Source organism: Octodon degus, unplaced genomic scaffold, assembly GCF_000260255.1.
Source record: "Octodon degus isolate 3935 unplaced genomic scaffold, OctDeg1.0 scaffold00018, whole genome shotgun sequence".
Taxonomy (NCBI): Eukaryota; Metazoa; Chordata; class Mammalia; order Rodentia; family Octodontidae; genus Octodon; species Octodon degus.
The window spans coordinates 16515822-16541244 of NW_004524594.1; the positions used below are offsets into that span (position 1 = coordinate 16515822).

At 56.5% G+C, this 25423-nt stretch overlaps 1 protein-coding gene across 5 annotated transcripts; it reads right to left on the bottom strand.

Moving 5' to 3' along the window:
* Positions 1-1294: 1294 nt before the first annotated feature.
* Positions 1295-25423, bottom strand: Igf2 (insulin like growth factor 2). 5 transcript variants are annotated; one of them, XM_023710535.1, is made up of 5 exons: positions 25320-25423; positions 15685-15906; positions 3642-3804; positions 2119-2267; positions 1295-1883 (listed from the first exon to the last, which is right to left on the bottom strand). In XM_023710535.1, the coding sequence occupies exons 3-5, from the start codon at positions 3796-3798 to the stop codon at positions 1644-1646; spliced, it is 546 nt and encodes a 181-aa protein (XP_023566303.1). In that variant the 5' UTR covers positions 3799-3804; positions 15685-15906; positions 25320-25423; the 3' UTR covers positions 1295-1643. The 5 variants fall into 5 exon arrangements, with proteins under 5 accessions (XP_023566303.1, XP_023566305.1, XP_004627139.1 ...); XM_023710537.1 differs by lacking the exons at positions 15685-15906; positions 25320-25423 and adding an exon at positions 8309-8473; XM_004627082.2 differs by lacking the exons at positions 15685-15906; positions 25320-25423 and adding an exon at positions 6420-7534 and having other exon boundaries at positions 1359-1883.

Here is a 25423-nt window from a genome sequence, read left to right on the forward strand (position 1 = left end):
ACTCAATCCAAGCGACAGGAACAGATTAAAAAAAAAATCAAAGGGAGATAAATGGCGGAGAGCAGGACATGATGGTGACATTGATGGTTTTGCGCACGTAACTTGGGTCACTGCTCCCCTGTTACATAGGGGATGGGTATAATTTGTTGTGAGCGCAAAAAAGCTAAATACGAGTAAAATAAAAAAGAAAAAAAAAAAAAGGAAATATGCCCCAAGAAACAGGGGGAAATGGACCAATTGATGTAAAATTTGGGCTCCTGATTCTCTCCGTAATTCTGCAAAGTTAGCCGTTTGTCCTCTTGATTCTTCCATCCAAAATCTCCCGGGACTATCTTCTACCCCAGAGCTCCCCCCACCCAGCCCCCACTGCCCCCCACCCACCCCTCCAAACCGCCAGACTTCCCACTCTCCCCACTATCAGGGCAAAGGTGATCTTCGGTGCTCAGGGCAGGGGGGGATCCCCAGATCTTTCTCCCAGGAGCACACTTAGGGGCAGGCAAAGCATCCTTGCTTGCTAACACCATCTCTGATCTGGCCAAACTCATTCCTCACTGGGGGTAGGTGTCAATAGGGGCGGAGTCTGGGAGAATGGTGGTTCATGGGAACTCAGGCCATGAAAACAGCTGAGAGAATTTAGGGTAGAACTCTGCCTGATCTAACAGTATGGGTCAGCACTGTGGGTCACTTATGTTTTATTGCCTTCATCCAATTGTGTGTGTGTGTGTGTGTGTGTGTGTGTGTGTATGCGTGTGGGGGGGCATGTGTGAATGCACTTATATGTATGTGAAAATGTATGTGGGCATGTGTTGCATGTATGTGACTGTGTTTATGTAGCTCTAGGGATTACTGTGTGCTTTCTAGGTAGGAACTGAGATGTAAAAATTTTTGGGGGGTTAAGGTTAGTGCCAATTACTTTATTTTCAAAGATAGGGGTTTTCATGCTGGCCCCTCCTCTGATCTCAGTGGATCAACTCCGCCCAACTCCCTGGTGGCTCCTTTGATGGAAAGTGGGTGAGGAATGAGTCTGGTGGCCGCAGATCTTGGGCAGCCGACATTAAAAATGCCCAAAGGCAGTGAGTAGGAGATGGTGCAGAAGCACTGGCATGCCTGCCTGCAAACTTTGGGGCCCCCTTCCTTCCTCTTGCTGGTTCAGGGACCAGGTCCAAAGCAGGTGACTCAAGGTCCAAAGGAGGAAGGGGGAAGGGTGTGCCAAATCCCTTTATTTTTCCAATTGTTTTTAAGCCAATTCCTTTTTAATATCTTCTCAGCCAATTGATTTTTCAAGGTTTTTTCTTTTTTAAGGCTACTTAGTGTTTCTAAAAACCAATTAGTCTTAGGGGGGCTTTTTCAATTGTTTTGATATGTGTGTAGAATTTGGGGGGGGTAATTGAGAGAGGGGAGGATGTTTAACCCCAATAGATTTTGTCTTTGAAGATGTTGCTCTGACTCCCTCAGCCCGGTGGAGTGGGGCTGGAGAGAGCACCCTGATGTGGGGAGGCGGGGCACAGGGGGTGGGGTCAGGGGAACCACTGGGGTAGAAACAGAACAGAGAGATCTTAGAGGTGGGACGCGATGGAAATGTCCCTGCTCAAGAGGAGGTCACGAGCGCGATGGTGCACATTGCAGAATTACAACAATTTGGCTCACTTCTGGTTGCGGGACTTCTCCGAAGAGGTATCATCCCCGTGGGCGGGGTCTTTGGAGGTCAGGACGGTCAGGGGATGGTGACGCTTGGCCTCTCTGAATGCTTCGAGCTCTCTGGAGAGCTTACGACCCCGGCGGGCACGCAGGAGGGCAGGCAGGCCTCTGCGCAGGCGCTGAGTAGACTGTCTCCAGGTGTCATATTGGAAAAACTTGCCCACGGGGTATCTGGGGAAATTGTCCTAGAAAAGGAGCAACCAACAGGTCAACAACATAAGCTCCACCAACACAGCCACCTTCCTGGACCTCACAGTGACCTGACCTGGAGACCCTGACAGTTACACCCTGCCAACCCATTGAACAGGGCCAACCTCCACAAGGGGGAGGGGCACTGGCCGAGAGGACATGTGGGACTGCCCTCCATTTTACTTCAAGCTAATGCTAGCTATGTCCTTGTCCCTTGACTAAGCGCCTCACCGGAAGCACGGTCGGAGAGGATGACACGTCCCTCTCGGACTTGGCGGGGGTGGCACAGTAGGTCTCCAAAAGGGCCAGGTCACAGCTGCGGAAGCAGCACTCTTCAACGATGCCACGGCTGCGACGGCTCACACGGCTTGGTGGTCTGCCTGGAAATATCAGGGAATAGAGTCCCAGTCAATGCCCATTAGAGCCGCCCAGGGAGGCTGCCCAGGTGAGGCCCTGGTCACCTCACAAGGCAGGTGGAGGAGTCCACAAAGGACAGAGATGAAAGGGACGTGCTGCAGGACCAGCCCCTGGCCTCTGGTGCCTCCTGCCTCGCATGTGAATTCTCAGAACATAGGTGGGGCTCTAGCCCACTTGGGCTTCTAGTGAAGAACAAGCCCACAGGCCCAGAGGGGCCCATGTCCCCAAGCCTTGAGACAGGGAGGATCGGGCAGGAGAGAACAAGACGGGAGGGGAGGAGTGAGGAGTCCATTAACCACTCCCTTCTCTTCTCCCGTCTTTCCCCTCTCCCCCATGGCACTGGGGTCTGAGGCTTGGCTGGAAGGACAGTCACTTTGGGCAGGTGTCATCAGTGGAGGAGGGACAGGGATCCCCAGCTTGGGGTCCCTTTAGTGGGCTTGGCCCAGCTCTCCTCTTAGCCCAGTGCAAGGGAGCAACTCCCTCCTGAGGTGCCCTGCCCTGCCCTGTCAAGGAGGCAGGTGAGAGGAAGAACACAAGAGAGGCGGGGGCAGCAAGGGCTTCAGGGCATCCAGCAGCAGGAACACTTTTCAGAGAGAAGTCAGAAATGTAGGTATATCTTGTGAGCCTGTTTCACAGATGCGTAAGTAGAGGCTGCAGAGCAGGAGGCCATGTGGCTAGTGCCAGGTAGAGAAGACAGGGAGGTACACTCCAGCAAGAGGAGTCACTGTTCCTGATGCCTCCCCCTCCTCCCACCCCACTTGGGTGTGTCCCTCTAGCTCCTCTCTTCTGAGAACAATGAGCCCACCCAGCCCCCCAGGCTGGAAGATCAAGAGAAAATTGTGAGAAACATTTAAAGCAGGCGGGTACCCCACCTCGCAGCCAATACCCCAAGCACCTGAGTTCTGATACAGGGCTCTGGGGTCTCCTCCCCTCCCCTCCCCCAAGGCTGCATGTCAACAATCAACCCTGCTACCTGGTAGCTTCATTTGCTTTTATTTTTATTGATCTTAAGTGTATCAGATTTCAAATCTGATCATCTAGGAACACACGCCCCTTGTGGAAACATTCCAACAGTGCAGGAAAGAAGGCAGAGCCCACAGTCCTGCCCAAACATGGTGTCTTGGCATGAGGGGGTGGGGCGGGGGGGACTTGAGCCCAACCCACCAGGAACTAAGGCACCGCCCCCAGGGAGCCCCTTGGGTGCCCCGCCCACCGCACATGGGTGGGTGCTCCTTGCCCAGTAGATGGCCACCACCCTATAAGGTCTGATTCCAGCACTGCTAAGTACCTGCTGTATACACTCCTCTTCCCTCTCCCACCCCCTTCAAGTTACTTACTGAAGTAGAAGCCGCGGTCCCCACAGACAAACTGAAGGGTGTCCACCAGCTCCCCGCCGCACAGGGTCTCACTGGGGCGGTAAGCAGCAATGCAGCACGAGGCGAAGGCCAAGAAGGTGAGTAGCACCAACATCGACTTCCCCATTGAAATCCCCATTGGTATCTGGAGAGACAGAGACAGCCCCCCTGAGTTCAGGCTCGGCCCCACCCCAAGCCTCAGGTATCCCCCCAACCCCAGGTTCTCAGCCATCTCCAATTTGACTGAAATTTCAAAGCCCAATTTCCTTCTTAATTTTAATTTTTTAAAAAGGACACATGTTAACTGCTGACGTCAGGCCACACGGCCACTGGAGAACAGAGACAGGTTTGGGGGAGTCATGCAAAGTGTTCTGTAGCTTTAAGTTGCAAGATATGCTAGCAGTGTTACATGTAGACCACCATTCCTTCACTGTGATTACAGGAGTGGAGTCACACCCACAGCCAAAGGGCCAGTGCTGGACACTGCACTGGTCTCCCTCCTGTGACGTCATGGGGGTGGGGTCATGGGGGTGGGGCCAGACCAAGGGCGCGATTACCACTGGTGGGGCCTCCAGGCAACCGCCAAGATGGCAAATAGCTCCACCTATGCGGGAGCACGTATGTCCAAGAAGCCCAGTCCCTGATCTCCCAACCCCAGCTGGGCAGGGAGGTCCAGGAGGACCACTGCTCCCTGAACAAGCAGGCAAATCCTGCTGCACCAGTCTTGCCCCTTCAGCCCATGTGCGCACAATTAGGAAAAGGCTCCAATGGTTAGCACAACTGTGCTGTCCATAACGCCCCCCCCCCGCGGGGGGGCGGGCTCTGGATTTTCAGAGTCACCCAACCCTCCCTGTCTAGTCCTGGACACAGCAAAACTCACAGAAGCCCCCTTTTCAGGCCTCAAATCACACCACGCGCATCCAGGGACCTTGGAGGCCTCCCATAACCACCACACCATTGCCTCTACTGCCTCCCCGGCTCCGTACACCTCGCACAGAACTGGAGGGACCAGCTCAGACCACCCGAGAGGCCATCCACCAGACCCCTACAAGCCCAGACTGGAGAGGCTGCTCACTGCAGAACACAGTGCTCCACAGGCTGAGTGGCTCCTTTAGGCGTGGGAGAGCTACAGACAGACTACCCCAACCCACCAGGCTGGTGGTCCTAACCTTCCCTCTACAAGCCCATGCAATAAATCTTGTGAGATGGGGCGTGGAATAAGACGTAATTTTACTCAAGTCCTCAACAAACCATAGCCAGCTTCATGAAAAAAATAAAAAACCACCTCTCCTACCTCTTCGACAGGACTAAGCCACCCCACTGGCCCTCTGCTCCTCTTTCCAATTCCTGGGAGCAAGCAAACTCAAGCAGCTGGCTGCTCAGCTGCAGTCTGTTTAAGGGGCAGCTTCATCTGCTGCCCCTGAGGTCCCTTCCACAAATACCACCACTCTAATTCCAAGTTCAGCACAAGGTACCAGCAGAAAACAAGTGATGGCCTGGAGGCATGTGGAGGTGCCAGACAGGTGGAGACTCAGGAGAAGCCCTGAGGCTGCTGCTGAGGGAGGGAGAGGAAAAGGGAGAGAAGAGAAGCAGGTAAAGGTGCTAGGGAACCAGGTGGGAGCTGGCGGAGGCCCAGGGGAGAAGCCAGGCGCTGAGGCCGCAGGCCGGGCTGCAGAGGCGCAGGCCGGAGGCTCGGCCGTTGCCCTCAGCAACCAGGCAGGCCGAAGCAGGATGGCAGCTGGGTCCTTACTCCACAGCCCGGGTTACCTCGGCTGGACTGGAGGCTCGCTGGGGCTGGAGGAGGAGGAGGAGGAGGAGGTGGAAGCTGGAGGTGTCTCTCAGAGGAGAAGTTAATGTCCAGTTTGCAAGCTGGTCAGTGCCTCCGCTTTTATGTCTGAGCCGGCTCCTCCCAGCCCCGGCTCCACCCTACCCCCACCCCCTTGCAGCTGACCACTCCTCCCGCCCCCTTTGCCCCCGCCCCCTCCCCTTTCCAGCCAGTCCCCTCTCTCCTGCACCCCCACAATCGCTAGCTCTGGACCATCCCTTAGCAAAGTACCATGGGGGGTTCATCCTGCACCCCCAGCCCATCTCCAGCAAGACAATAGGGGGCGGGGGGCTCCTTTCCACCCTCTTGTATGGAAACTTCCATTCTGCTAAGGGCAAGGCAGCTGCCCCCTCTCCAGGCCCTTCTGAGACTCACACCGTCCCCTCTCCCCAGATTCCTGGTTAGAAATGTGGGGACCCGGGAGAGATAGAGGGTGGGGGAGAAATATATTGCAAATGTGGCGTCTGGCATTACTCTTTTGCCAACTCGGCCCCCCTCCTGGCCCCGCCCACCCCGTCTTCCTCTCTCCGTCTTGCTGGCACCAAGTCAACATACCAGGGTGGGCTTCCAAGACTGCCCCCCTCTTCATTACCCAACACCCAGGGGAGACTGTGCCCACACAGCACAACTCGCACGTTTTCAGAAACGCCGCTCTCCCCCCTACACACACCCACCCACAAATCGACCAGGAAGTCGCCCATGCCGACTGCACACACCTCCAGGGCGCTTCCCAACCCCCCCCCTTCCCTCTCTCCCGCTGCACAGCGCGAGGGAGAACAAGGGGTACCTGCAGGGAACCCGACCCCAGCCCCCAGCCCTTTCCCGGCGCAGCCACCCCGTCAGAACCCCAGGCCCTGGCTGGCCCGGCGGGAGGAAGCGCCAGGCATCCGGCGCGCCCGCCAGCCCTCCTAGCCCCGCAGGTCAGCGCCGCTTACCTGGAAGCCGGCGACGCTGCCGCCCACCTCCCTGCTGCGTGATCTCAAACCGAACAGCGGGCGTTGGCCCTCCTGCCGGACACTCCTCTGCCAGCGCCGCTCTGGCCGGGTCGCGGGGGCCGAATGTGCGACGGGGCAGAACGGGGGGATGGCTTTTTTTTTGGGGGGGGGACTCTTCTGTTTCGTTAGGGAGGACGGGCTGTCTTTGGGCTGGGGCGGGCCAGATGTTGTACTTTTAGGGGGGGAAAGGGTATCGGGAAATGAGGTCAGCTGTTGTACCAAGGATAGAGGGGGGCAGAGATAGTGAGAGAGACAGAGTGAACGTGAAAGGGGGGGGACAAAGAGAGGGCAAGAGGGAGAGAGGACAGCGAGAGGCGGGCAGGCTCACAGCGGGAGAGAACAGCACAGAGAGAAACAGAAAGCGTATAATTAATCCACTTTGGTAGGCGAAGGCAGAGGGCGGGAGTGAGGGGGGAGGGAGTCCGAGGCAAGGAGCTGGGGGTGCGGGAGGGAGCCTAGGAAAGGTGGCGTTGGAGAAGCCGGGGCCGCGCGAACGCGGTGAGAATAGCGGGGCGAGGAGAAGCTAAGGGAAGGACGCAACGTCGGGGGCTGGGACCGGGGGCGGTGTTGACCGGGACGGAATGGAGGCGTCACCCAAGCCGCGGGCGCCCAGCTCGGTTTGGGCCGACGGAGCCCTCAGCCGTCGCAAGCCCGGGTCTCGGGGGGAGGGAAGGAGTGGCGGCGCCGCGGCCGCTCGGGACGCAGCTCAAAGGGGGAGCGGCCCCGGGGTGCGCGCCGGGGAGGGCTGGGAGAAGCGCGGGGGATGACAACGCCGGCGGCCTGCAAGCCGGACTGCCTGCGGGGGGGACCGCCTCCTCCGGCGAAGCGAGGACCGGCGTTGAGGTAGATGAAGGAGGAGACGGCGGGGAATCCGCAGGCCCGACGGAGCGCGACCCCGCCGACGGCGCCCAAGACGGGAGTTAGCAGCAATCAGCGGACGACGTCGACGCGGGGCCGCCAGCCCGGGTGGAGGCGCTGGCGGGCCGAGCGCGGGCGGGCGTGGGCCAAGAGGCGGGGGCGGCCGGAAGGGGGGGCCGGGGACCGGCTTGGCCTCACGCAGCTCCGCCGGAGAGCAGGCAAACTGCGGGCGCCAACGCCCGGTTCTTATAGCCGCGCCACCCGGAGGCTCTGCGCCCGCTCGGGCCCGCTGGCGGAGAGCCCGCGCCAATGGGCGCCCGCGGGGCTCTCGCCCCGCCCCAGGACCGCCCCCGCAACTCGAGCCACCGGAGGGAACGCGGGCCGGGGGCCCCGAGGCTTCGGGGCGACCGCAGGAAGGGGGGGGCCGGTGGGTGCTGGGGCTTGAGGATGGGGTGGGGTGGGGGGCTGGGAGATGCAGAAGGTGAACTAAACCCCTTATCTCTATCCTAAAGAATTCTGGGGGTCTCCTCTCGGGGCTCTTGGGTGGCAGGGAGCCTTGCGCTTCAGCTCTGGGGACTCGGGGAGAGCAGCCATAGGCATTGTCCCAGGCTTTACAGTCCCGGCGCCCCACCGTGGGCTACCTGGCGGGGGTGTCTGGGCTGCGCACAGGCGCAGGTGGCCCAGAGCTGGGTCGCGGGTCCCCGCTGGTATCTGCCGCGGAGGAAAGATCCCCAACCTATAGGGTGCGAGGCCGCCACCTGCCTGAGCAGTCTCAGCGAACTGCGAGGCACCTCGAATTGCAGCCGGATCCTGAGCGCCCCCCGGTGCCGCGCGGGAGCCCCGTAACAGCCCCGGCAGCTTCTAGCTGCGGGGCGCGGGGAAGACTAGCTGGGCCTGGCCCAAACTGCCCCAGGCATGGAGCCTGCCTGCAAAGGCAGTGCTCTTCGGAGGAGAAAAAACTCAACTCCTACCTGCAAGACTGAGCTCACCGGGATGCGTCTAAGCAGCTCGCCTTTGAGGCCCACCCAAAATATCCGGATAATGGTTCCCCCGTCCTCAGTGCGTTGGACTTGCGTAGGCGCAGGTTCAGCCCCGGGGGCCACCACGATAATCTGGGGGTCTGGGGAAACCATCTCCTGGAGAGTTTGGACGATGTAAGAAGGCACTGAGATTTTTACCAAGTCAAAATCACTCACAGTCCCCTGCACCCCCACCCCCGATCACCCCCAGCAGTCCCGGCCGCCCCTGCTTAGCCTAGAGGAAGGGGCCGCGGGCGGCGGAAACCCCAGCGCCGCAAACCCTCTGGCTCCGCCATCAATCACTGCGCCCGCGCCGGCGCGCGCTTCCCCAGGCGCTAAACTCGGCTGGCTGCAGGCGCCGCGCCGCTTAAACCCGGAGCGCCTCTCCGCGTCCCATCGACTCTGGATCCTGCCCGCACAGTTTCGGGGCAGCCGAGCCGCTCTGCCCACAGTTGTGGTCTTTGCTAAAAGTAAACGAAAGTAGCGTTAGTTTCGGAGCGCCAAACCGAAGGGAGAGCGGCCGACGAGTGGCTAACCCGCAGATGGGTCGCGCGCTTCTCGCCGGCCTCCCGGACGGCTGTTGGAAACAAGCGCTTTCCCATCCGTTTGATCCGGACGGCAGCGAGTGCGGGCAGGAACCAGGCTGGGGCAGCGGAGGCTGCAGGAGCCGGGCCGCTGGGAGCTCACCGCGAAGCTGGAGGCAGTGTCTGCGGGCGCACGAAGAGCCGAGGCTGCGGGCGGGAGGGCGAGCGCTCTGTGGCGGATAGTGGACGCTGCTGAAGGTGAGCGAGACCCCGGGGGGGCAGTCCCCAATGTCCGGGGGAAACGCCCAGTCCGTTGGAAGACTTAGGGACAATGCCCAAATTTGGGGGAAACTGGGGGACAATGCCCAGTCGTTTTCCTGGCTAGGAAAGAAGGATTGCCCAGGTCCTGGCGATCGCGCTGCGGTCGGGAGTTTGTTTGGGGTACAGAAAGAAAAATTTCCAAAATCCAAGTTGCTCTGGGGACTCTGTAGGAGACGCCAAAAGGCCTGAAACCAGTACCCGCCGAGCACGGGATTGGGGAAGCCTAGAGCAGCCGGCGGGGCCGGGAACAATGCCCAAATCTCAGAATTGCACGATGGATCTCTGATTTGCAGCCCAGAAAACAATTGTCCCGACGTAGGGACACCCAGGGGAGATTCAACTAAAGTGAGAACTGTGATAAATGAATTTGAGACTTCAGAAAAATAAGAGTCCACATTTGGAGGGCTAGGGAAATTGTACCATGAAATTGGGGAACAGTGAGACAGATCTAAACTGAAGGAAACCAGCATGTTGAACACAAGCTTGGGGGGGGGGGTCCCACAGAGTCACAGACCAGTTTGGGGCTGAATTTTTTTGTTGAGCCAAAGAAAATTCTCAACATGAAATTCGCAGGAACCTAAGTGGCACAGTGTTTAAAATCATAGGATGAAAACATGGGACATTTTAGGAATCTAAGCAAATTCTTAGAGGAAGATAAGGATTAATGTCTACATTTTAAAAATGCAGGTCAGTAGCTGGAGACTTGTAGCACCCGGGAAAAATAACCTCCATGTTTACTATAGTTTCCTGGAAAATCTTCAGTGTTCTTTAGATACCCCAAAAGTACTGTCTAAATTTTGGGGATCCCAAAGTGCAAGCAGTAAGTACATCTGGGGAATGCAGTCATCAGTGTCCATTTTAATTTTAAAAATAGACTTCAGTTCGTTTATTTTTGTTGAACAAAGGCCAAAAATCCTGTAGTTTTCCTGGACATGGTTTGCATTTAAGGAACTCATGCAAAATAGTCTCAATTTTGGGGTCCATGGAAGTTACTAAATGGTGCTTGAGATCTAAATTTCAGAGACCCAAGTTAGAAGCTAGGAAACTAATTAGACACAAACCTTTTAAACCTTTAGGATTTGAGAGACTTGGGGATATTTTTCAGTGTGTTAGGAGTAGGGTTGTCTAATGGGACACTGCCTGAGTTTAGGGAGACAAAGCAAGGATCATATAATTCAATAAAGTTCATTAAACCTTAATAAAAGCCTAATTGTCCTTTGGAGAAAAAAAAAAATCTCAGTTTGTTTTGGTGTGCTTTATTTTGGGGGCTTTGAAGAAATATTTTTTTAACTAAGGATCCAGGAAAGTTAAAGACCCTTAGAGGACTTGCAGGGGGTTGGTGTCTAAGTTTTAGGGAACCGAGAATTCCTCAATTGTAGGGTCTGAAAAAAAAAAAAATATGGGAATGGTGCAGGATTTGCAGGAAATACTGCTTAATTGTGGAGGATTCAGTGGATACACAGGTTGCTTTCCAGCACCAGCGTTTCTTACTTTTCTGTAGATTAATAATAATTGTGTATTTGGGGGCATGGAGGGCATAGCTTAATATTTAAGGGAGCCCAGTTTGGGCAAATATGAGAGCTCAGAAAAAAGATTTGATGTAGTCCTGGGCTTTGGGTGTTTTTATTTTAGAAAATCCAGATTCTTGTTAGTAAACTAAGAGGACCCATGGAGCCTTTTAATAAAATTCAATATATTGTGTTGTAGAAAAAAAAAAAAAAGCTCAGAATGGGGACGGAGGACATTCAACAAAGACTGTAATATCAAGAAATAGGCTCTGCCCGAGGATTAATTCTGTGTATGGTGTGACCCAAAGACATAGGAGGTTATCTGAAAGAATGAAGGTAGAAAACCTTCCTGGCACACTGGAATACAGCTTGGGTAAAGCTCAGGAAGCTTTTGAGGCCTGGGTTAAAAGTGACCATGAAAAAAAAAAAAAAAAAAAAAAAAACCTGATCAGTGGCCAGGAAGCCTGTAGAATCTTGGAAAAATGTCCCAAATCCTCATAAGCAGAGAGGAAAATTGTTCATTAAATTTTGGGGCTCACTAGTAAAAGCATTCTCTTAGCTTATGGAACAGAGGAAATCAGAGTACAGATTGTTATCAAGGTGTTTGGGGGTGCAATACCTAATTCTGAGGGAAGGCAAAAGGAACAAGGTTCTCACTTTGAAAGTTCCAGGAGAATTGCTCAGTGGTGGGCAGATCTGGCCCTCAATGTATACAACGTTTAGGGACCCCAAGTTGGAGCCAAAGGTCGTGGACCTCAGTGGACAGTGTTCTAAACTGTTATGAGAATAGGGCCGAGATGTGGGGGAAGTTAGAAAAGGGTTAGTAGATTTAGGAAACCCTGGAGTTAACAGCTAAGATTATAGAAATACAGGGGGAAAGTTCCAATTGTTTTAGGGACAGGACCTAAATGCCAGAAAAACACTGCCCACACTTTGGGGAGCCCGGAGGGTCTGTCAGCATGATTACAGGACTTATGGATTACTGCTTAAATTTTAGGAAACCGAGTTTGGCGTTCTGTAAATCTGTAAGAGCTAGAAGGAGGTATATAAATCTGCTAAAAGCCTAGAGGAAAACAAATTCAGAGACCCAGCCTACCTAGTGTAGGTCTGGGGACACTAGCAGGGGCTTCATGCCTTGTAAATTTTTGAAAATGAAGGCTGAAAAAAATAAATTCTTGTGAGCTGTAGCACTTGGAGGTCTAGGGGGCAATGCTTACATCTGGAGGATTCCATATACAGTAATGCTGGAATTCAAGGATTACGAGGAAGTTGCTGGATGTATTGGAACCCTGGAGAGCGAGGGCTGCATTTTAGGGCAAGTTCCTGGCTGGAGAGGACGCGCTGCTCGGGTCCACCGCACCCAGGGACCCGGGCGGAGCAGTGGCGCCCTCCCCGGGAAATGCGAATGCGGGCTGCGAGGCCGCGACTCCGGAAAGGGGTACAAAGGTAGTGGGGCAGATAGCACCCGGCGCCCCGGCGCGCACGCCCAAATGAGTTTAGCTTTTCGTTCTGTAGCCTTCTCACCACCGAGAGGACTTCTGTGGTGGGAGCCCGCACAGAGCGGGCACCTACTTGGAAAGGAGAAAGGCGAGGACCGTGAGAGAGCAGCCGGGACGTTGTTTCCCCGCTCTTTCCTGGGCTTGGGGCTCCCAGCCTCGCCGCGGAGGAGGCCTGCTGACTCCCCGCCGCCACTGCGCCCCACGCGCTTCCGCGCTGCGAGCCTAGGCGAAGCCGCGGCCCGGCCGCCGCCGGGGGCAGGCTCCTCCCCGGCTCGGCTTAGGGGCTCAAAGCACCCCCCGGCAGCCACCCCCGCCTGCCCCAGCCCTCAGCGCGCACTATTCTGGCTGTGGCCAACCCCCAAACAACGAGGAACCCCATTTTGTGTGGGCGATGCGAAAGAGAAGAGGAAATGGAAAAGCGAAGGAGAAATATGGGGGGCGGGCAGGGTTGCACGGTGGCTGGGTGCCAGGGGTCCTCTTTGGCTTGCTCAAAGAGAATTTTCAGGACAAACCTCCCCGACTTTGGCTGGGGAAAGTTCATTTCCTTAAAGGCAAATATTGAACCCACATGTAGGCTCACCATGTTGGGCTACGCAGCGCAGGGAACAAGGGCACCCCCTTAGCATTGGGCGGTGTGAGAGGTGAGGGACAGTAATGGAGTGGGGGTGGGGCGCTGTGGGTGGGGACGCCAGAGAAGAGCTCTGCTTGGGGCAGCAGAACGGTGGGAATCCTGGGGTCAGTACAGTAGGCATTACTTGTACTTCCTGTCACTCGTAAAGAAGTGCAGACTGGAGGGAGGCATCTCAAAGCCTGACACTCTGGAAAGGCAGGGATTAATGGCATTGGACAGGTGTGTGGGGACCCTGGCGGGGCAGAAGCTTCTCCTGTACATTAGCTCGGCCAGGACCTGGAGGACCCTCCCCCACGCACCATGAAAAGCAGCCCATTTTCCACCCGGCGTATGAGGCACGTGGGGAATGTTCCCCCCTTCAAATTCCAGTCCGCATCAATCACCGTGTCCCATTCCAAGAACATCTGGCCTGTCCCCCCCATCGCTGCCCCCCTTCCCCTTCCACCAGTCTCCCGCAGCCTCCTGTGCTGGCTTTCAGGCCTGCTGGGCGGGGTGTGCGCTTATAGACAAGGGGAGCCTCCAGCAGAGAGGTCTCTGGTCTGCCCACTCCAGGGAGACTTGTAAATTTCTGGGTGAGAAACATTTTTAAAAGTGCCTGTCTGCACCCTGACTCCCAGTGAGACCACAGTAATTTCAAATCCTTGCAGAGAGTCTTCCCTTAAGGAAAGACAAACCCAGAACTCTCTATGGCCCAGCTCAAGGCCCTGCACCTTTCTTCCAGGCCTGCATCCCAGGCCAGGGTTGGGCAGCTTGGAGGGAGAGAGGCCTTTTGCAGAGTCTGGGCTTTCCTCCTCGGGATGCCAGGAGGGCAATCACAGCCGTGCCACCCCCCCCCCCCCCCTTCTGCTTTCTGCTCCATGTGGAGGAGCCACCATTCATGCTCACTGATGCATGCCTGAAAGTTGCACCAGAAAGAAGACTGAGGTCACCTTGGGTGGTCACTGTGGAGCCACCAGTGTTCAGGAAGCCATGCTAGTGCAGGCATGCACAAGGCACATGTTCTTCATCCCTCACGGGGCTGCCTGCAGAGTCCTCACCTGGACTTGTTTAGTCAAAAGTGTGATGGGGCAGGCCGGAGGGAGGTGGGCCAGCCATGCCCCTAACTAGCACCAGTGCTGGGTTCTCCCCCTCCTCCTCCACACTCCACTTTCCCCTACTTTCTGCTCCCCTATGATAGGAAGGATCCTACGAGCAGCTTGCAAGTGTGGGGCTGGGGTCTTCACCAGCAAGAGCTTGACGGGCAGGAACTTCTGCTCCAAGTACCCACCTCTCACCCCACCCTGCCCAGCACTGAAACCCCAAATTCCAGAAAGAATAAATATGTGCTCAAAGAGTTAGACTCACTCCCACTGAACCTGGCTGGCATCTGAGGCCTGTGGCTTTGCAGCCTCCCTCAGCCCTCAGGGGGCTTCTTTAACAAACCCACTCCACTGATTTGCTTCCCAGCTTCCCCAGGCCAGGCAGAGAGGTATTGTAATCCCTGCTCGTCCTCTGGGGAGGGGGAAGCTCCCCTGAGTGCCCGCTCTCACACCAGGCCGTCAAGATTCAGGATAACTTTGCTCCCAAGCAGTTCAGAACACACACACACACACACACACACCCAGTTCAGAACACACACACACACACACACACACACACACACACACACACACCAATGCCAGCGGGAAAAGCCAGATATCTACATCTTGATCCGGATCCCCACCCGAGACAATGACAGATGCTCAAACTACCATTGCTGGAGCTATAAGTAGGTGGGCTTAGGGGTCCATGTGGAGACAGGGGTGCCAGACATGGGGTTCATCTGGGGATGGGAGCAGGGGGCACACTCAGGACCCCTGCTACCCACTGTGTTACTGTTTTATTTAGTGTTGGAACTAAAAAGATGCCTTTAAAAGTTCTAGCTTCACAAAGTGGCATGGATGGGCGTCACTCGTGGAGCCCCTCCTGCAAGAGGCGTGTGATACCTTCTGTCAGGCAGGAACACAGCCGCACCCCACGCCCCACTGCCAGCGCTCCCCAGGGAGACCCTGAGTCCCTTTTCCCTCCACCCGAGTACCTGATTGGTGAATTGGCAGGGCCACACCACTTGAGGAACTTGCTCCGAACTGGCTCCAAACTTGAGTGTACCGAGGCAGAGGCTGCTCTGGTCTGGCCCTTTTTAGCTGCCCCTCACCCCCTCACAGGAAGCCCCACTGACCTTCAGAAGACAATGGGACTGTGACACCATCTCTTGAGGGCACTTAGAATGCCTCTTTGGTCATTATCTCCTGCTGGTCACAATTTAGTCAGGATGTCTGAGATTGTCACCCACTTTGCCACATGGAGAGAGACTCAGAGAGCTCAAACCACTGGTGCATGTCTCCACAGCCCCACAGCCCAGCCCCACACCCCGGGGTGGAAAAAGCCAGCCTCACATCCCTGTGCTGGGAGGAGCTCACCTGGACTTAGGGCTCCCAGAGCCTCCCTGAGGATGGTTCTCCCTTTTTGCTTCTGCCCCTGCCTTCTCCTTTAGGCCGCCTGCTTTCTCTCTCTGCCCTCTGCCCACTTGTTTTTCTCCCTCTCCCAGGAATGTCCTCCAAGAACCTCCATGCTACAAAGCCAGCAAGGACACCACTCTGCCCACACCTGAGCCCCAGAGAGAGCAGCACCTGGAGCCCACACCTGAATTCCAGACAGCAGCTGTGTGACTGAATAAACCCCTAGCCATAGCTGGCCCCTTGTAAAGTGTGATGGTGGCTTCAAATGTGTGCCTGGTGTGGGTCTGGCTCTCTGAAGGGCCCCAAGGTGCAAAAAAGAGCCACATCAGTGGTCACCTCTGCCCTTTCCAGGATGCCAGAATACTCACCTTGCTGGGGTCTGGGCAGGCTGCTGGCCTCAGTTCTGGATGCCTGGCGATCGCCTGGTCCACGTGCTGCAGCCACTTGCCTTGGGGCCGGGCTCCTTGGTGGCTCTGGTCTGCTGCAGCTCAGGCTGGGCCAGAGTCTGAGCCACAGAAGATGCCAGGTCTTGGATCTGGGGACTGGGATCCGTTTCCTCTCTTAAAAGCTCAGCAGTGGCTATTTGGTCCCTAGGGAATAGAAAAGAGCTGTTCTTGAGTTTATATTTTGTTAAGAAAAAGAAGTCTTCACTCCAGCTAGAGCTAAATTGTGGCCAGCAGGAGATAATGACCAAAGAGGCATTCTAAGTGTCCTCAAGAGATGGTCACTCCTGGTCCCCGTCCTTTTGCTGCTGGGCGGGAGACTTGGGTGTGGCCTTCCCCAGGCACTGTCTCTTCCTCGTACCCCTTCAGCTGTCTCATTGCCCCTATATCAAAGTAAGAGAGAAAGTCACTTGGCCAAGCCTGACAGCTGCTGATGGGGAAGCAGGGGACTCCTGTTGCACAGGCTGCCCTCTTCCTGTTGGGGTACACTTCAGTCTGGGCATCAGATGTAGGGCTGCACACCAAGTACCTGCATTGGAGGAGTCACGACACAAACTGAAAATCTCTCCCCCCACTCCCAACTTAGATGAGAGCAAAGAGAACTAGGAGCAAAACTCCAAGGACGCATGCAGGCTCTATATTCAGAGAAGCCCAGGAAGGAGGAGGTGGTTAGGCTTCATGGGGCAAGGGGCCATGAGCCCCTGTTCCATAAACTCCACAGTGGGAGGACTGGGGAGAAACACCTGCACAAGATGCATGCACCCCCAGGGAAACTGCCAGTGGCCCACAGTGATTTCTGTGGGCAGGAGAGGCTGAGGGTGGCAGGGAGAGTGGAGCCCTCAGAGAAAGCAGAACACTGCAGGGAGATAACAAGAGGCATCTTCCTCTCTTGTCCCTGAGCCTTGCTCTAAAATTTCTTGGTGGTGGCTGCAAAGTATAGGGAGTAAACAAAGAGGGCAGCTTTACTTTTTCAATGGTACAAATACACACACACACACACACACACACACACACGTACATGCAGAGCTTTAGGCTGTCAGACCCTGTGTGCCCCACACAGTTCGTCCTGCTTGTCTTTGGGACAAGTAGTGGGATAGGGCAGAGGGGTGAAGGGTGGGCAGGGAGAGGATAGAAAAGATGAAGCCAGAAGAAAGCTGTCATGAAGAAAACTCTTCCTTTTATATTTGTAAAACAAAACAAAACAAAAAACCCCCAGCTATTCACTCCTGCTGGGCAGAGCAGCCCTGCCTGCCTCCCTTGTGCCTGCCATTTTGCCTGGCCATTAAGAAAGGAAAATCTATTTTTCTTACAAAAGGCTCTATGGCTTTGTACAGCCTTGTAAAGGAGTTCTCTTCCTGGTTGTCTTTCCTGTGCACTACACAGTGGAAGAAGCCCTTAAGAATTTGTGTCCCTGGGCCCTCTGACCACAGAGGGTCTTTTCCTTCAGAGGCCAGGCTCCTTGATGCCCCAAGACCCCACTTCTGCTTCTGCCTTCCCTATACACAGAGGGTGCAGCCCAAGGGAGGGAGGTCTGGTTACCCGTACTGCAGATGATGCACAATGCCTGCAGCTCCTGGGTGCTTAAAGAGGACGGGGAGCTAGTCCAAGCCCCAAGCCCCTCTGCTGAAACTGGCTGGGTTGGCAGTCTTTGCCACAGCAGGGGGTGCTCTGGCTGTAGTACTCAGACCCTCAGGCAGGGCCAGAAGGATGTGGAGGGGGACAAGGATGAGGCGGGAGAGGCAAGGGGTATGGTAATAGCACCCCTAGAAGTGGGCTACCCTGGCCGACACTGATCACAGCGTTGGCTCCAATGCCAATTGGCCCCTCCCCTCCTGGGCCCCTCCACAGCTTTCCCCAAACCCCTTCAAGTCCAGGGAGCTTCATGGCAATTCTACTGCTGCTACAGCCCTGTTGCATTTGAGGGTGGAGTCTCAGCCTGGCCCTGACCCAGCAGGAACGTCTCCGCGCGCGCATGTGTGTGTGTGTGTGGGGGGGTCAGCTGGATGCATTCCCTAGCTAGAAGGTGGGGCATGTGGAGGAGATGGGGGGTGGAGAGGGTTCACTAAAGGGACCCCCTGGTAGCCCTTGGAAGGCCTCTGGCCATGGGCCTGGTAAAATGGGGACAGGACTTGAGAATGACCCAACTCGAGAATGAGTGCAGGTGTCACACAATCCAGCCGCGTCTCCTAGGATTCTGTGGGCTGGCGACTCCCAAGGGCGTTTCCTCCTTCATCAGCCATGTCTGACCCTGACCCCTTGCAGTCTACGTGGTGCCCAGCACCAAGCCTGCGAGTGGCACGCAGCAGGCAGTTAGCATCCGCAGGCCCTTCTGGGCTTTAGCACCTAGCTAGAACCCCAGTTAAAGCACAGACTTAGCGCTACCAGAAGAAGCGATACCTGTGTGGACTAAATTTCACCAGAAATTTGAAATCTCTGTTCACAGCCTTGCAAGAGAGAACAGGAAGCACAGCCAGTTCTCTCAAAGAAGAAAAGAGGCGCATGCTATGCAAAGGGCCACCAGTCCCCCACCTCCCGGCGCTCCCGCACACCCGCCAATCATTCTGTTGGTGCTCATTCTCCCCAACTTAGCAGCTCTGTGTTAGGATTTAATTCTCTCCCCCCCTTATTTTCCCTCAAAGTCCTTGTTTGAATGCCTTTAAAAAAAAAAAAAATCAGGGAATTTTGAGACAGGGCCTTCTTGCTTTGTAGTTCAGGCTGGCACTCTAGCCCAGGCTGGCCTTGAACTCAGAGCAATCCACGTGCCTCAGCCTCCATAGTGCTGGGATTGTAGGCGTGCATCACCATGCCCACTGAACCCTTTAGCAGGCTGGATGAGGCACACGTGGGCTTTCCGCAGGGAACAGGGCCACTCAAATATGCTGCGGGTATCCCAGCCTGATGCCCCCAGAGCCCACGATCCCCTAGGAGAAGGACGGGGGATTCCTCACCAGGATTCTGGGTGGACAGGGATGCAGGGATGCTGGTGACCTTGGGTCGGCTGTGGGGCGCGCAGACGGGATCCAGCGCCGCTCAGGGCCAAGCAGTTGTCGCCTGTGCGAGCTCTAGCTGCGTGTAAGTGCTCCGCGGCCCGCAGCCCCGCGGCGTGTGCTGCCCCCTAGTGTATCCTGAAAGATTCCTGGAGCTCCAAAGGAGTTGCTGCCAGCCCACCCAGCCCTTGGCTGGGGCTTCCCAAACTGAGGGTGAGGTAAGAAGACTGAGGGACCCCCTCCAAGCCGCTCAAGCGTCCACGGAGGCCCATCAAGGGGGTGCCCTCAGATTGAGGAGGTGGGCAGCTCCCGGGCTGTAAGGGGAGGCAGCCCGTATCCCATAGATCAAAATCCTGGGAACATGAAACCGTCCACCTCTCTCTCAGATGTACTCAAGCTCTGCCTCGGGGTAGATCTGCATCTCTGGCCAAGCTCAGGGCTATCTCATTCCACCAGAATCTCAGCGACCCAGGTTGTTTATGCAAAGGGAAGGTGCAGGGCGAGGAGTCACAGTGCCACTAAAGCAGGATGAGCAATACTGAGTCTCAGTAAGGAGAGACGCGAGGGTTGTGACCCCCAGCCTTATATGTCATGTATTTTCCACAGAGGGTACACGTGACATATAGAGGGCCCCTGTACCAGGGACCCTAACAAGAACAAAGGATGGGATGCAGGGGTGAAGGGCACAGCGCAACACTAAACGACTTATTCCTCTCACTTGTAGGCAGGAAAGGGGTCAGCCCACGCTGAAGGCCTAGCTGGATCCTCCTGGACGCAGAAGAGAACTGAGGCACCCCAGAAATTCTCAGGTTGCCGTCATTTGGCTGCTTAAATGGCCTCGTGCTGCCACCTGGTGGCCATTTATGGAACCACAGTGGCATAACTCAAAGCTCTTAGAAGCTACAATTTGTGGCAAAATTGATACTTTCTACCAGGACACACGCGCGCGCGCGCGGGCGCACGTGCATCGGCACCCGCGCCCGCACCTGCACCCACAGCGACAAGGTGGGTTCTGCAGCGTCGTCCTTGTGGGTGAGACTATTCTGCTGCTAATCCTGGCGTCACTGAAGTTGGGATTAATAACTCTTCTCTTTGGGAATTCCCCCGTCCCAGGGGTTTGTGGCATGGTAGACATGTACCCAAGGTCATCGGTGAAACCCAGACCACCTTTCTGAGGCATCCATTTTGTCCTTGGAGGGAGAACTGTAGTGTACTCGTATCAAAATAACATTTGACATATTATAAAGTGGGCCTGGGACAAAGTGTTGGGACTCAGTTTAAGGTCAGAGTCCCTGAGAAGAGCTGGCCTGCTCCTCCTAGGAAGCAAGAATTTCTGAATCCTTCCCAAACCTGCCCCCTGGTGGTGATTTAAGAAACTGCGGCCACAGCCTCAGAAAGCACCTGGCATTCTCTGAAATCAGTATTTTCCTTGATAGACTTGGGGACTGAGAAAGGAGCTGGTGACTCACAAACCCCAAGCTTTGAGCCTTCGGGATACTGGACACTCGGCAACCTCCGCTGGGAGCGTGGTGAGGGAAACGCTGTCTCCTCAAAGGCTAGTAGTGGGCTGCAGCTGAGGGCTAGGGGAGGGGAATACACTGTAGATGCCAACCCTGTGCGTCTAGATAGGAGAGGAGCAGGCGGGCTTGGATGGCTGACCTGGTTGAAATCCCAGGTCTGCTAATCAGCCTCGGGCAATAGGTGGGTCCCCAGCCCCGTTTCCCTTCTGAGCCCTGTCTGATGTTCAGTGGGGGTGGTGGGGGGAAGTGGCAGCAGACTGGATGAAAAACACTGTCATCCCCATCCTCGTGTGAAGCTCTCCTGGTGCCTGGTTCCCCAGTTGCTGGCCACAGAACATTGGTCTGGGACCATGTAGCAGTAGAGCCCAGACGACAGGGTGTTGCAATGCCCCAGAAGACCAGCCCATAAGACTCCTCCAGCAGCTCAGGTAAAACCTGTTGACTGAGAAGACATGGACCTTGCCAAGGGAAACAGGCCTGGACAGGAGGAGGCTCTGGGCAGAACACAGAGCTCATGAGGAGGTGGCCTGGGAGTCCTGGCTGATGGGCTGAGGGTTCAGAGCCCTGAAGACCCCTCCCCACAGACCTTACGTGTACCTTGTTGGTACCTTGCTGGTCCTTCTCACCCTGGCCCCCTCTACACACCCACAGGCCAATTCCAGCATAGACACATCTGAGCCCAAACTACCACCCTCAATTGAAAGTATGATCCCCATGGAAACAAAGGCCCATGGAGGGACAGCAACGTGACAGCCAGGCAAGCAACATAGAGTCTGCACAGGTCTCCTGAGGCCCTGGAGCTGCCACCCTCCCTCCCCACCTCATCACATACCCGTAGCCCCCGACCCACCCTGGGGTCACCTGGTCCTGAAGCAGTGAGCCCTATGGCCTCTTGGTAAGAGAGGACACCTCCATTCTGATGACCTCCTGGCCTGAGCTAGAGGAGGTCTCCAGGACACAGGGAACAGGCTGGAAGCTGGGGGACAAGATAGAGGGGAGTCATTTCTATCCATGTGGATCCCAGAGTAGGAAGGAATCAGGCCCTGGGGATGCCCTGTGGCCCAGTCCTTGGCCCTGCTTCTTGGTGGAAGGGCAGAAGGCTGGATTAGAAAGACACCTTGCCTGTGGAGGGAGAGCCAAGCTACAGTGTGAATCCTTGATGGACACCATGACCTGGGCTTGTCACGGGCTCCAGCAGCCCACAGGCAGAGCCACCCTTGGCTGTCAGAGAGCCATGGTCTCCTTTGGCTCCCTTCTAACACATCAGGGGACTGAGGCTCCAGAGATATAAAGTGACTTGCCCAAAGGCACACAGCCACATGGAGTAGAACCAGAAAGAACATAAGGCCCAGCCTGTCGAACCCACTGGCACTCACACTTCAGCCCTGCACTGGCCCTGGGGGACACTCCACTGGCCCCAGGGAAGCTGAGGGTGGAGCAGGAGGAGGTGAGAGCCTGTTGCCCACAGCATCCACCAGGACACAACGGCCCAGCGTAGCTCCTAAGACCACAGCCACCTTCCTTTTCTGCTAGGGCCAGACTGTGCCTGGCCACGGGCAAGAGCCCAGGAGCCAGCTCCACATGCTCCCAGCTGCCAAGCCCCTGTGATCCTGGTGCTGGTGTGGAAGGAACTCTCAGGGACAGGTCAGGGCCACAGCAGCTACCGGGGAGGAAGCCGCCTGCTCTTCTGAGTTCTGCTTGTGCCTCTAGGGCTGCCCTTGGGTGGCTGCCCGCCCTCACCCCCACATCTCAGTGGAGCTCCCTCCTCCTCTCCCACAGCTGGGCCCAGGTGGTGCACCTTCCCCTGCTACCCCTCCAGAGGAACATGCTTTCCACAAGCTCCTGCCTCTGATACAGTCTTTGAACCTCATAGTCAGGCTCAGGGGGCCAGGCAGCTATGGCCAGAGCACTGCCTCCGGTGCCTCAGTCGATCCAGGGTCTCAAGGGCTACTTCTTCCCAGTCCTGTAGAAACTGCCCACCAGGCCACCCTGTGTGGCTGACCCATGCTAAGGCCTCAGGGCCTGGAGAGGGTAAGGGAATTTCCCAGGGTTCCTCTGCAGTCCCAAGGCATTGGGTCTTGGGGTGGGCAGGGGGCCAGAGGCTGGGCTGGAACAGGACTGAGTTCTGCATGAGGGTGGACTTTGAAGAGCAGAGGGGTGTACTGGAGTCAGCGTGAGCAGCCTCAGCCTGGCAGGGCTGCTGGGCTCAGACTCTGTTTTCCACAAACACAGATGGGCCGGGGAGGGCCAGAGGGAGGCCCTGGTGGAATGTGGGTCAGTGCTGGCCGCTGGGTTCTGAGGCCTCGCTCTGAGATGCTCGGGTGGGGCCTCCAGGAAGCCCATGTGTCCATGGACCCTCAAGTAAGGCAGCCTCGACGCTGATCTTTGTCTCTGGGAGAAGGGGGCTCAGTGGTCCCCAATGGGGTGCTGGGTATGACATTGGGGTTCAGCTCAGCCCCCAGAGCCTGTGGCCTTGACTCAGAGTTGGCCCTGGCTCTAGATGAACAGGGCATCTTCTGGTGAGGGGAGTGCGGGACACACGGCCAGGCTGTCTCTGGGTTGGGAGGATCTTGTTCATTTATGGCCCACAGGTTCCTAGACCCCTTCTCATACCCCTGCCTTGGACAGTGAGGCTCTCAGGCCCTTTGGCTCAACCCCAGGGGCAGCTACAGGGGTCTGTGGGTCAGGGACAGGATTCCCGATAGCCACAGCTGGGCAGGAAGTAGGGAGTGAGCTAAGGACACTGAGGGAGGTGGGAGGGATGGTGGGGGGCCCGGCGCCAGCGCAGCGGGACTGGGCCACATGGGGCTGATGGGGAGGCCATCTCCAGCAGGCTCCACTTTCGAAGGAATCTGCCGCGCTGTTCCTGTGGTCAGGCCAGAAACAATAGAGGGGGGGGGCTGGTGTGGACAGCACACCCCAGCTCAGGTCTGCTGTTCTCAGACCCTTGTCCACCACCCACCCTGAACGTTCCTCCTGGAGCTGACCTTTCAGCATGGATGGAGAAAAAGCATAGGAGAGAACCAGCGCTGGACCAGCCTGACCTCAAGTAAAGCCAAGGCTGTTGTTCCTATGTCAGAAGGACTCAGCCTTCTGGCTCGAATGGCCAGATGGCCCCAAACAGAGAGGGATATCACTGACAGGGATGTGCTGCCACCTCTTTACCTCCAGCCTGTGTCCCCCAGGGCCTGGAGGACAGCAAAGTCTCCTAGCTGGATATAGATTGCGTGGACCCTAGTGAATGCCACGCCATGACATGTGGCTCAGCTGGAGCCAACCCTAAAGCTTCCTCACTAGGGATTCCCTGAGGTTTCTATTTCCGGGGGAAGGAGACAGGATGGGGCAGCAGGAGATGTTCCCAAGTACTATGAACCCTACCTTTTGTCTAGCTGTTTCTTCACCTCTGGGAAGCCTGGGTCACTGAAAGTCTGGCCTGGGGCTGACCCTGGCTGGGATTGCACCCCAGAATCCTCCTTTCCTCCCTACACTTCACGTTTCCAAGTCCAGGGCAGAATGTTCTGCCAGAAGGACCTGCAGGTCACAAGATGAACATGCAGGCCCGAAGTGCCACAAAAGTGAAACTTTGGTGCCCTCTGCTGGCCACTCCTTGAATGTCCACTCCTGGCCATAGCGTCTGGTCCACCTTGGTACACCGTCCCATCAGCCGGCAGGCGGCTCCCGTGAGTCTCTTTTCACTCACACCTTGGTTGGACACCCACCCTGAGCACTGCCCAGAGCCACCCAGAGCCACCCTGCCCAGACCCAGTGGCCCTGACACCTGTGCTAGGCTAACGCTTATGTGTCACTGGGTCCTCCAGGACAGGGGTCGACCCCGGCATCCCTGCATCCACTCTCGTGGCCCTCAGGACTGGAGAGCCATGAGGACAGCAAATATTTACCGCTGACCAGAGAAGGCAAACACCACCCTGGGCCAGGCCGAGGTACCAGTGTGTCTGTGCCAGGAGTGAATGCAATCTAGGGAGGCAGCTGCCCTGGCAGAGTGTGCTATGTGGGCCAGGGCACAGGCCACACCATGTGTACAGAGGACCAACTGGGCCACCTTTGGGAATCGGTGTCCCCTTGCTTTGCACAGGTGCGAGAGTTCCTGCTGTGTGAATGAAGTGGTCTACCTGGCCAGAGCAGGCAGTGACACCCTGACCCCCATACACCTGGAGGAGGCTGTGAGCAGATGGGGGCAGCAGAGCACCTGCTTACCCCCCAGCTGAGGAGTGCTCAGATGGACCCCCAGCCCCCAAGGACCGGGTGGCAGGCACATCTGGACACAGCTGACTGCAACCCCAGGAGTGTAGCAAGTGCAGCCCGGGTTCCAAGGGCAGTCTGGGTCCCAGAACATGGGGGACTGTCCAGGTTCCCAGAAGGGGTGGAGAGGAGGCGAGGCCTACTAGGATTGCAGGGCCAATTCTGTGGGCCAGGCCTCTGTGAGGAGAGCTGGATGCTCCAGGAAGCGTCCACACTGCCCAGCCTGGGGGTCAGCAGCCAGGGTGGCAGTTGGGAGAGGGTTCCTCAATGGCACCTCTGTAGCCTGAGCCCTCCCACTGTGCAGGGGTGGCCACTCCTCGCAGGGTTGGGATCCTGCCCATTCACAGGTCTCTGGCCTCCTGCCCCCACCTTTTTAAGAACACGGTGGTGGGGGCCGAGGGGCTGGATGGGAAGAGCTTGGGGCCTGCTGACCTTTGTCTCGGGGCTGGGATGGGTTTTTAGAAGGGTGCGGCATACCACCAGGGCAGAGTCACTTCGGGCTGAATGGCCTTCCCTTTCCTGTAGGCCTCAGGTCAGAGAGTCCCCCAGGAAAATCTACAAAACATTTGTCCCCCAGAAAGACACTCCTGAGGTCCCCACCACCATGCAGAAGCAGCCCCAAAGCATACATCTACAAACCTGATCTGACCCCAAGACGCCAGGACCCCAAAGAACTCCAAATCACACCTCAAAAGGAGTCTGTGGGCATCTCAGGGCCTGCATCTGCCCCTCACCCCTCAGGGCCCAGGCAATCCTGGCCAATGGCCGCCCTCCTGGTGGTAAGCTCACATACCTCTACTCCAGCAGGACGCCCCTGCTCTAGCCGTGCAAACAGGCCAGCGGGGTGTTCCCATGGACAGATCCCAGCCTCCTCCTCCCTCTCCTCTTCCGGGTCCA

Coding starts and splice junctions, on each gene's coding strand:
- Igf2 (XM_023710537.1), bottom strand. CDS start 8,470: ATGGTTTCCCCAGACCCCCAGATTATCGTGGTGGCCCCCGGGGCTGAA. Junction 3,805..8,308: donor CGGTGAGCTCAGTCTTGCAG/GTAGGAGTTGAG, acceptor CTGTCTCTCCAG/ATACCAATGGGGATTTCAAT. Junction 1,884..2,118: donor CCTCTCCGACCGTGCTTCCG/GTGAGGCGCTTA, acceptor CTCCTTTTCTAG/GACAATTTCCCCAGATACCC.